The sequence below is a fragment of the Polyodon spathula genome, chromosome 3, assembly GCF_017654505.1.
Source record: "Polyodon spathula isolate WHYD16114869_AA chromosome 3, ASM1765450v1, whole genome shotgun sequence".
Classification (NCBI taxonomy): domain Eukaryota; kingdom Metazoa; phylum Chordata; class Actinopteri; order Acipenseriformes; family Polyodontidae; genus Polyodon; species Polyodon spathula.
This window is the reverse complement of record NC_054536.1, coordinates 64,551,457-64,562,658: the sequence shown is the minus strand read 5'-3', so window position 1 is coordinate 64,562,658 and position 11,202 is coordinate 64,551,457. Positions and strand designations below refer to the sequence as shown.

The 11,202-nt window shown below is 36.5% G+C and overlaps 1 protein-coding gene across 1 annotated transcript in view; it reads right to left on the bottom strand.

The window, feature by feature from the left end:
- Positions 1 to 225: 225 nt before the first annotated feature.
- The window catches only part of LOC121313316 (collagen alpha-2(IX) chain-like), a 29,582-nt gene continuing 18,605 nt past the window's right edge, over positions 226 to 11,202 (bottom strand). Inside the window, exons 19-30 of the mRNA XM_041245714.1 lie at positions 10,920 to 10,973; positions 10,762 to 10,815; positions 9,213 to 9,266; positions 6,033 to 6,104; positions 5,904 to 5,939; positions 5,431 to 5,475; positions 5,313 to 5,345; positions 4,757 to 4,903; positions 4,079 to 4,255; positions 2,305 to 2,395; positions 2,125 to 2,202; positions 226 to 740 (exon numbers count right to left, since the gene is read on the bottom strand). Of these exons, the coding sequence (XP_041101648.1) occupies positions 544 to 740; positions 2,125 to 2,202; positions 2,305 to 2,395; positions 4,079 to 4,255; positions 4,757 to 4,903; positions 5,313 to 5,345; positions 5,431 to 5,475; positions 5,904 to 5,939; positions 6,033 to 6,104; positions 9,213 to 9,266; positions 10,762 to 10,815; positions 10,920 to 10,973 (1,038 nt within the window). The 3' untranslated portion in view covers positions 226 to 543. The remainder of the gene's footprint in view (positions 741 to 2,124; positions 2,203 to 2,304; positions 2,396 to 4,078; positions 4,256 to 4,756; positions 4,904 to 5,312; positions 5,346 to 5,430; positions 5,476 to 5,903; positions 5,940 to 6,032; positions 6,105 to 9,212; positions 9,267 to 10,761; positions 10,816 to 10,919; positions 10,974 to 11,202) is intronic.

The window sequence follows — 11,202 nt, the reverse complement described above, 5'->3', positions numbered from 1 at the left end:
TATAGCACCTACATCTTCCAAAATGCACAGTATGAACAAACTTATTCTGTGTGTTCACTGCTTTAAAGTTAGCATTAGCACCATTAAATCATATAGTTTATAAGTGTAGGAAGCAAAAACCTGACACGTACTTAAGATTCTGTACAGAATTATTTACATTTCTCATTTTTATTTTAATCTCATCCACAGAAATAAAAAAAAAAAAAAAAAAAAAAAATCAAAGTAGACTGGAACCATTCGGAATGAGTTAGCAAAGCCTGAACATTTTAATTTTTTTTTTTTTTTTATGAAATCAGGGTGGGGAGGTGGGCTGGTTCTTCTGTTTTTTTCTATGGTAATAATGCAGTCTCACAATCTTTGCGGTTCTAGATATTCACATCATTTTAAACAAATTCAGAAAATGATGCTTTAAAAAGTTGCTTCTGTGAGAGCTTTCGTTTTGACTCCATTTAAAGTAAATGTAAAGATTGTACTTAAAACAACCGCAGATGTATGTGGAAAAACTCACACAATGTCACTGTCGATAAATTCAGTTTTCTTTTTTTAAATTACTGGTCCTTTCACAAGCTCGTGCTCTGAACGAAGTGCAGGAGCGTGGATACTACAGTCCCGAGCTTCACAATGTCCAGGAACGCCAGCAGATCCAGGCAGTCCTGGTCGACCTGTAGGACCAGAATGGCCAGGAGGTCCTTCCAACCCTGGAATACCATTTTTGGGAATGCCCGCAAAGCCGGGAAGTCCTGTAAAGAAATATTTGATCATTGGTTACTATCTTTAATACATTAACTAATAAACTGCATACATTTTGCAGTTAAAAATATGGCTTGTTGCTAATATTGCCCAAAACATGAACACATAAATAGAAAACGTAAGGTGTCCTAGCACATCAGTACACACCTTTTGTTATACTTGTTCACTCATTATAAATACAACATGTCAACCAATTACTAAACGCTAATGACAAGATTCCAATACCTCGTTATCTTCTGTACATACAGTTCAGCTTCAGTTTACTGCCGTTTTGATCAAGATGGCATCTCTTATACAAAAATAATAGTCAATACCGCCTAATCGGGATGCTGATAATCAGGATTTCTGCTTAAATGGGATACAACTCTGGGAGACGGTTCTTCCCAATGCTATTTTTGTCATTTAATTGGGATGCCACTTCGTTTAATTGGGATACAGTATTTTCAAATGATGAACAGAGATTGCTTTTCAGAGCAAGACAGGTTCATGTAGCACAGTGCAACGAGTACGTGAGTACGTGATTACGATGTGCCTTGGGTAAATTGCGTAAACCAGGAGTCTCCTTTGGTTTCTCAGGCTGCTGTTGCAAAGAAAGTTGGCGTGTCAACATCGCAGGTGCCTCGCCTTGTGATAAGATGTGATTTCATTCTTTTTTCAAAAAAATAATTGACTCGTATTTTAAAGTATGTATTTAACATTTAATCATAATGTGATGTGATTTTGTTCTTTTTCTTTTCATTAAGAAACAGAAAGTGTGACTAAGGTCGTCTCAAATGCCTCTCGTTTAATTGGGACATCCACTTATTCGGGATAATTCTACTTCTCCTGAGGCACCCCGATAAAGCGATGCTGACTGTACAATACAATAAGAGACTCTCTTAAATCAACATATCAACTTCTATTATAAGTCTGTTTTCAATAACACAATCAACATAAAGGGCAGTGGGTAGGAGGGCGGGTATTTAAATAACTCAAAAAAACAGTAAGGGAAATTTTGTAAAGAAACCAATGACTGAAAAAGAACCACAACATTTTTGTTAACTTAAAATGTACAGAAGACTTATTCACTAAACTTTTTTTTTTCAGTTTATTAAGAAACTCCTGAGAAAACCATAACATCTGTTTTTTTTCATATGGAGCTGTCTTTCAGTTCAATTATATATCTCCTCCATGCCTCATTGGTAGATATAAACAGGAAACTTACGAACTTCAACGTTTAAGGAGTGTGTTCTATTATATGAACAACACCTTTTCACTCCGAAGAAGAATCTTTAAAACGGCTCATTTTAATGCAGCCTGTTAGTTGTGATATCTGGAAGTTCACCAGAAAGAGGAGTTGCTAGAATGAAATCTCAAAGCACTATTACAGCCTACCTCTGGGACCCTGGTGTCCATCATGTCCTGGAAGTCCTGTTCCTCTGTCTCCTTTTTCACCTTTTTCACCTTTCCTGCCTAGAGAGAGAGAGAGAGAGAGAGAGAGAGAGAGAGAGAGAGAGGTTGGTTAAGGTCAATATCAGGGAACCAAAAACTAACTATCTCATAAAGACACCTTACCTTGTTCTCCAGGAGCTCCTTTCATTCCCTCCACTCCAACCGGTCCCCTTTTCCCTTGAGTTCCTTTTTTCCCAGCCAGACCACCTTTGCCCTGTCAAATAGTTATAGTTATATTGTGAAAACTAGATCCAGTAGTATTTAGTTTTTCCTACAGAATACATGGATACGCTGCAGCCATGCTGATCCATGTCCATGTTCACACACCAGAAGACACCAGGCTACATGAAAAATTATATGCATCCTCAATTACTAAGTTTCAGTACACTTCATTACAAGAATAGGGACTCTGGAGTTAATGTCTCTTCAAATTGTAGCAGCAAAGTATAGCAGCCTGGTTTATAAAATGCTTTTTCTGCAAATGACTTGTACACTTGTGAAATATTAAAATCCACACTTCCTTGCCATCTCAGTCAGTATACTATATTTGCTCAAAATAGTGCCTGGGTGCTTACCTGGGCAGTTATTTGGATAAGAGCATCTATTTGAGAATTGGCGCTAATTGGCCACTGTGATGCAGCACCACCTGGGTTATATACGCACCCTTGTTCGGACAAGTCAGTTATTCATATACAATATTAGTAAACCTTTATTGCAGATGTTGAGTGATGACATTGTTTTATACTGAAGTAGGCATAGAGCACCATGGTGTAAAAAAAAAGCACTGGAGTTAAAATGCATAATGCCCAACAGCTATTTTAAAGGCTATCGCAGCATTACAAGAGAGTCATTTCCCTTGCAGTAGTATTGTTTTATTAACACATTGTTATTGATATTTCTGTCATTCATCAAGTTAAAAAATGGAGGTTTACACTTAAATAAGGAATGCGCATAACACATGTAATCAGCTTTAAATTTAGATTTTTTTTTTCTCTCTCTAAATAGCTTGTAACACAACAGCGCAAACTACCTTTCCCTGTGCAGTGGGGCAGTGTCCCTCCTTTGTGACTTGCCACACTGCCACACTGCCACAAATGCCTCCACACACACAAACCTGAGAAGAATGTACGCGTGACCAGAAGGCTATCATTGTGGAAGACAGCAAAGGAAAGAAGGCACCTTAAAGGTGCATGTACTGTCAAGTTATTATACATATTGTGACAGAAAAAAATGCCCAAGCATTTGAAAGAAACCGAAAATAATAATTTAATACACTGTAAAAATCAACCCCCCCCCCAAAAGATTTACATAAAACTGAAATAGTTAAAAATGAGCACCAAAAAATGAAGTTAATAAAAACCAAAAAACAGAAGCCCTAATTATACTTGGTTGCGTGTAGATATATTTTATATAACTGCATTGTAGGAATCTAGTTAAACTCGCTGTTTTGTAAGTAAAGCGCTGTATGATGTGTATTTATGCAGTATAACAAATATGTCCCTTTGAAATGTATTGTAACGGCGGGTCCCGTGGTGGGCTGACTGCTTGTTAACAACACAGAAGGGCGCACCCTGCGGGTTGGGGCGTGGTCCACTCGCTGGAGTGAACGGGAGAACTCAGCCTGTACTTTTCCATCCAGCGAGGTTTACAATGATGAACAGCATCCCCTAACGCCCATAGTGGAGATTGTAACTGTACGGAGAACATCATGTGGAAAATCTGCTCACTCAAAAAATACTCCACACTGACAAGTGCAAGACTGGTGCATGACCTTCTTAAGCTGGCCCCACACAATCTTGCATTACCCTTTGGTAGCAACCACTGAAGGAATCACATTGATGCCGTATAAACCCTGTTGCATCCCAGGAAGAACGTCTGTAAAACAAGTGTTACATACTGGTTTCCCTGGTAGACCAGGCAATCCTCGACCTCCTGGCGGTCCGATGAGAACCCTGTTGTTGATTGGGCAGCCACGGGCGCACTTGGATCGGATGGAAACTGCATGTTGTGATATCTGTGCTGTTACCACGCCACGGCACAATTCATAGATCTGTGCATCAGACAGAGCTGGGCCCTGTTAAGAAAAAAAACGGAAACAAACCCCTTTATACCCATACTATATATATATTGATCTATATAATATATATATATATGGTATATATAATATATATATATATATATATATATATATATATATATATGCATACGTTGTTTTAATTGTTTGGTTTCTTTTAGAGACAGTAGTGTACCGCAATTCAAGCCTGCCTCCATCCACCAAAAAGTTGTATTTCAGTGACTAAATATATATGTCACAGTGTATATGAAATGCATTTGGCTCTTTTAGTCAGTTTAGCTCAATTAGTAAATTAGTAAATTATCTATAAATAAAGCTCACATTTAAATTAGGTCTACTAAAAACAGTAACTAAAACCTCAAAAGCTTCCAACTTCAGCATCTAACGTTATATAATTCATTTTTTAACAATGATTTGTTTTTTTTTGCCTATGCCTGGCAAAAATCTGATGGCCGGTGCTGGTGGCCATGTCGTTTAGGTAGATGAAATATTGTATCATACCGGTGGCCCTTGGACTCCTTTGGCTCCTGCAGCTCCCAGGTCTCCAGAGTCTCCTGAGGGACCAGATTCACCCCTCGTGCCAGGGATACCAGGGGGGCCTTTTCTTCCTAATGGACCATCCGGACCTGAAGAGCCACGCTCACCACGCTAGGGACACACAACAGTAGATACTGTAGGTATCAGACACAGCTGCATGATGAAACAAACTGAATTGCAGTCAACATTTGAAAAACACACTATTTTGCTCTCTCAAGGCTGCCATAGGTTTGCTGGATTTCATCTTTTGTATCTGGAGCTTAATGGGTAGTCAGAACACGAAAGGTAGAACAAATTTGGGTACAGGGCACCTAGTGGGTATACAGTATATACAAAAGATAACCTGGAAGCATTCCTTACACGTGTAAACATTTATGATGGTAATATGTTTACTTATGTAATTGTTTAAGTGTGTTTTTCACAGCTTGTGGCTTTGTTGTTTTTTTTTGTTTTTTTTTCTGGTCACTTCGACACAAGCATGTTGTAGGTCAAACATTAAGTGACAAACATACATACAGACCTGCCCTTTGTCTCCTTGGAAACCTGTGCTACCCTATAGTAAAAGAGAAAGGACAACAGTTAACATCTCAGCACCATTCATAGTGAAATATTTTAAATGATCTTGTAATATAAAATACCTTGTCCCCTTCAACTCCTTTGATACCTGTGCTTCCTTGTTGACCCTGGGAAAACAAGGTATGAATTAATTTAATTTATTTTTGAAAAAAACGTATGTATTGTAAACAATAAACACATAAGCTCATACAGCTCAAAACAATGCATTTGATGTAAAGAACATTTAAGTTAAATGCTTTTGATTGAATAGTGCAAAAACAACAAAGAGCAGCTACTAGTATTTAAAAAACTTATTTCGCTGTATATTCTTTTTCTGGCCATTCAGATAGTTCATTCATCTATTTTTATTAGAACTTTTATTCTAAACTGATTAAATAGTGCATCTGAAATTACATTAAAAAGTGCTTCTATGTCCAGTCATATATATTTACAGGCATCTTTAAGATAAGGCATGGTGCAATGTTTAAATGGGTAGGATGGCACAGTGCATAGTGGCAATGCTTCATAAATATATTCAAATTTAGGACAACGATACCTTTTCACCATCTGGACCTGTCTCCCCTTGAGAGCCCTGAGAAAAGGAGTATAAGAATCAGGAGGAAATTAATACAAACCAAAGTAGTCAATTGAGAACACACTTGCATCAAGATGGAGCATCACTTACAGGCTGACCCTTTAATCCTTGAGGCCCAGACTTCCCAGGTTTACCTGGATCACCTGTGTTTCCTCTTGCTCCCTGCATTAAAAAAATAACAGTGAAACAGATTACAAACCATGCTGCAGCATGACTGAGGGAGACATCACATTTACAGTTTATAGGAATGTCACATTTTTTAATATACACACACACACACACACACACACACACACACACACACACACACACACTTGCATGAATCCCTGTATTATAAAGTGGCATGCCTATGTTGTTCACAGAGTCGACCAGCACCAAATACATTTGCTGATGCAAATAAGGCCCAGACACATTTTTATCACTATTAACAACAGGTCAGTAGCAAATTAAAACAACTAGTATTAATCACAATGCAAAACCGCTTAAGCAGAGTATGAAAAGAAAACTATATGACATAATAGTATGAACTATAATTAATTGTTATCTAATCTCTACAATGGGCATTTCAATCATAACACAGAAGCAGAGCAGGTGGGAAAAATGCTTATATTTAATTTCAACATTCAGTAACAGTTGCTCAAAGGAAAAATCCCAGCCCTTTATACTACATTCTCTTTCTGTCTCCTATGTACTATGAATTGTTGCAAATATAATAAACTTTTCATACATACACAATATTTTTATCCACATGTCATATTTATCTAATGGAAGATACAAATCTTGATAGCTTGTGGATTGTATGTAACTGAATGATTGTCAGAAATACGATTATAACTGTTAATGTGATTATCTATAAGAATTTTTAAAGCAGTAAATAAATCTACACAATACATTATCAATATTATTGCAATTATATGTTATTGTTCCACATGGCGAAAGTATTGCAACTATTTTGTATAAGAGTAAGTAGAATATTTAGAGATCAAGGTGAGTTCAATAACTTTAATGCATTCATGCATCACAGACGAAATTCTTTGCTTGCAATACTGGTAAACATGAGAGTGTTGACTGGATAATGCAAGGGATTTAGTGTAAGTGATAAAAAAAATTGCAAACTCTTTTCAGATATTCGCTTAGTATAAAGGGGAAGTTCAATTTTGTAATTTATTAGGAGTGACTTGTTTTATGACAAACATTTTAAAAAGTTCCACTGTGGTTTGTGTGGGAAGATGGGTGGGAGGCTAAGAACTGGAGTGAGTCTGTCTGACACATCCTCAACCTTTGGCTTCCAGCAATACAGTCCCCTAGAGGACAATATATCAAGCTGAGGGGGCAGGTTTCCCACAAAACCCTAATTATCCAGTCCAGATTTATTCACTTACCTAAAACAAAAACTGTAAATAACAAAACTAAGTTGAGAATACATAGTCTATCTCACTGCAGTAAGGATAGTATGTCTAAAAATAGGAACAAGAGACAGCTTGTGCAGCTAGGAAAAACTACATTGAATTTATAGGGTAATCTCCTTATCAGAAATCGATATTCCCCCAGTAACACTATTATGCTGTCCAGACTTATGTTAAAAAAAAAAAAAATAACACCGCGATACGTATCAAACAGCAAACAAAACACAACTGTTCATCACTATTATAACTCTGTAGTATTTGTGTAGCGAATTATTTAAAAAAAAAAACCAAAACAAACAAACAAAAAAAAACATTGACGTGGCTGTCTCTGTCTTTTTTAAAATCACCTTTTTTTCATGTTACATGGTGTTCTGTGAGGTACTCAAAGCTTCAAGACCACTTTTTTTATACAGATATAAAAACATAATATTGTACATTTTTAAAACATAATTAAAAAGTGATTTAAAAAATGTCATTATCTATGTCAAAACAAACAAACAAAAGCTTTTAAAAGTATTTAAATGCAATATACTTGCTCTTATATGTTTTCCAGAAGCACATGTTTACAGTACATAAATACCAAAAAGCGTAAAAATTAATGGATTTGCTTTGAGGTCATGTGTATTCTTAATCATATTCATACATTTTGTGTTTTCTTTTTCATTAAACAAAATTATTTCTTAATTATTTTTTATTTGGAATACATCCAAACAAACAACAACAAAAAAGTGGTATTCAATTTTACTCAGCTTTGTAGAAAAACTTTATTCAGAACATGGGGCTTTGTTTTTCACTGTGCTGTAACAAGGCATGACTTAACTTAGTAAAGTCAAAAAAATTATGCTATAGTCACACTTTATGTAAACACACATGCACATATCACCTAAACTGAGATATATAACTTAAATGAAGGATAATTTCCAACAATAAGGAGGAGAAAGATTTAAATGTCCTGACATGGCCTTGCTTTAGCCTTATTTTGAATCAAACTGAGAACGATATGGTCCTAAGGAGGCCCTGGCTACAGCACTAATGTAGTGGTGGATAAACATTACAAAATGGCCTTCACTGACAAAGCAGTGGCATTACAATTGCAAAGCAATGGTTCAGTTCTAAGCACAGTGAAAAAATAGTACCACACTGAGCATTTGTTCATGTTTCTATACACCTATTATATTGTTTGATTTGAAATAGTACTCACCTGCAATTAATGTGAGTGCCATTTTAACCCATAGAACGTAAATGCCAAAATGTTTGACTTAATTACTTTTTTTTTTTTAATTCTCAAAAAAAAAATGAAAACATTATATGAACATTTTGTCTGTTTTTCTAAGACTTGTAATGCTTTAGGTGTTCAGTGGCTACCACTTATCATGCTGAGTGTGGTTTCTTCTGCAATGTGACCTGAGACCCTGCATGTGTAAACATGTGTCTACTGTGTGAATGTGAATGTGTTTGTGTGTTTAGTTTTGTTAATAAAGTTGTGTGTTTTATAATTTAAGTTTGGCATGGATGGGGTTAAAATCCCATCCCTGCCAAAATCCATGTCCAGAATGTGGCCAGGTCCTAATTGATTCATTGATGGTTTGATTCATGATTCAAGTGCCAGTTCATTTGCTCTGGGGGAGAGTTAGTTTGGGAAAGGACTGGGTGCAGCAGGTTGTACATCTTTGTTAGTTCACTGAGACACACTTAGCTTGTTGATTTATTTTGTTAACTTTGTTTTGTAAAATAAAAGTACGTATAGAAAGCGCTGAACTGCAATCTCCTATCTCCTGTGTTTGCTATTCCTGCCACTAGCCCTACCACTATCATACCACAAAGGCAGTCACAGAACACTTACAAAAGGACACAAGTGTCTTACCTGGGCACCCTGCCTTCCTTGTGGGCCTCTTGGTCCTGGATCCCCTCTTTCACCCTGAAACAACGAAGCACAAACTCAACTATTTACCTTTTTTCTTTACATAGCAATGCAGAAGTTCGAAAACATGAAAACACAAGAGCATCCATGATAAACACTTAATTATGTGTTGAGAACTATGGGCCCTACTGACACTGTCACAACAGAGATATAGCAGAGATACCCATATGCTTGCAACCATTCCAGTGATCATAAGATTTGGTTACAACATTCTTTACCACATATTATGGAGATTATCAGAACCTCGGAATATATGGAGCAACATGTCCCATATAACGCAACGGTAGGATGCGTCCTATAACCTGGACATTGCCGGTTCGAGTCCAGGCTATTCCATTGCCGACCGTGGACAGGAGTTCCCAGGGGGTGGTGCACAAATGGCCAAGCACCGCCCAGGGGGAGGGATTTCACTGTATTTAATGTATTATGCATTGTTCCTCACTATCTTGTAAATCGCTTTGTGATGGTGGTCCACTACGAAAGGCGCTATATGAAACAGTGATATTGACATCACTTACATTTTTACATGTACAGTACCTTCAGTCAATGTAGGCCATGATGATTTACTTTTTCAAGAAACTGATAGCTCTAGATTTGTATTTAAAGCTGTGGTTAATATACTTGTACGCTACTTCTTTTACTATGACATCTTTAACTTAACTTTACATGTCCAATAAATCCTGCATCAAAAACATAATTATGTAATTTGGGGACTGGATTACTGGAACAAGGCCACTTTCTATCATCTTTGGGTTTGTGGCCAGCAAGATCTAACCATAGTAAGAAAATAAAATTTAAAAAGTCATGCAGGTTAATCAGCACTGCTCTACATGTACAGGTACAGTGGTTTGTTAACTGACTGGGATTCATAGCGTGCTACAAATACAACCTTTGTGAATATGTACAGTATCCAGCAACAAGTTATTTTATTCATATTATCACAAAAGAAAATACTGATTTTTATACTTGTGTTTTTCTTGAACATATACCTTCGTCAGTGCAAAGTAGTTATTTCAGATTAGGTTAATTAGTAGACTGGTGGATGAACTTTCTGTTGCTGACTTTAAAAAATACATATTGTACAAATAATGTAGACATTCGAACAGATGTTTAAGAGTTTAGTATTTGTACTTGTATGTTATTGTATTATTAATTCATAATGGGTCATGTTAATAAATTAAACTACATACTAACAGACTATCGATAGTTCTCACTTTCACTGGTATGGCAAGTTCTTTTGCTGTGAGACCTCTCATCAAAGGCTCTGAAAATATGCTAAGACCTTCATTTTGCATTAAAATGTCAATTGTATCATACATAAGGCATTGTCACACTGTTTTTTGTGGCGCTGCTTATAAGTGACTGTGCATTTTTGTGTTTAAAATACTTTCTGTTCACCAAAAAGTGGATGTATATTGTTTTAACTTTTGCTGTTCATCATGTGGCAAAAACATTCTATATATGCCAGTATGAATTAATCTGTTTTTATTACCTTTTGTCCAAATGGTCCCGGTTCACCTCCTACTCCAGGAACTCCTATAGGACCCTAAGAAAACACACATTACAGCTGCAGCTTTTTTATATTTACATTTTCCACCAAAATTCATTCATCAATTTTGATTGCCTCATTTAGTTTTAGCAGCAGCTTACATCGTCCCCTGGCTCGCCATCACTGCCGGGAATTCCTCCCAAGCCGGAACCTCCCTTAATAAATTAGGACAGAAAGAAAAAAGAATTAACACACAGATGTTGTATTTCTAACTTGTACTGACCTCCCCAGTTAGGTTAGTATTGCAAACTGATAATGTTTCCCAGAATACACCTCTCACCTTGTGGCATTTAACTAAAGGTTAACTGTTGCTCGTTTACATGGTAACACATATTACTAGTTACCAAATATATTATTATGTGATATGTGCCCTATTACCAACAA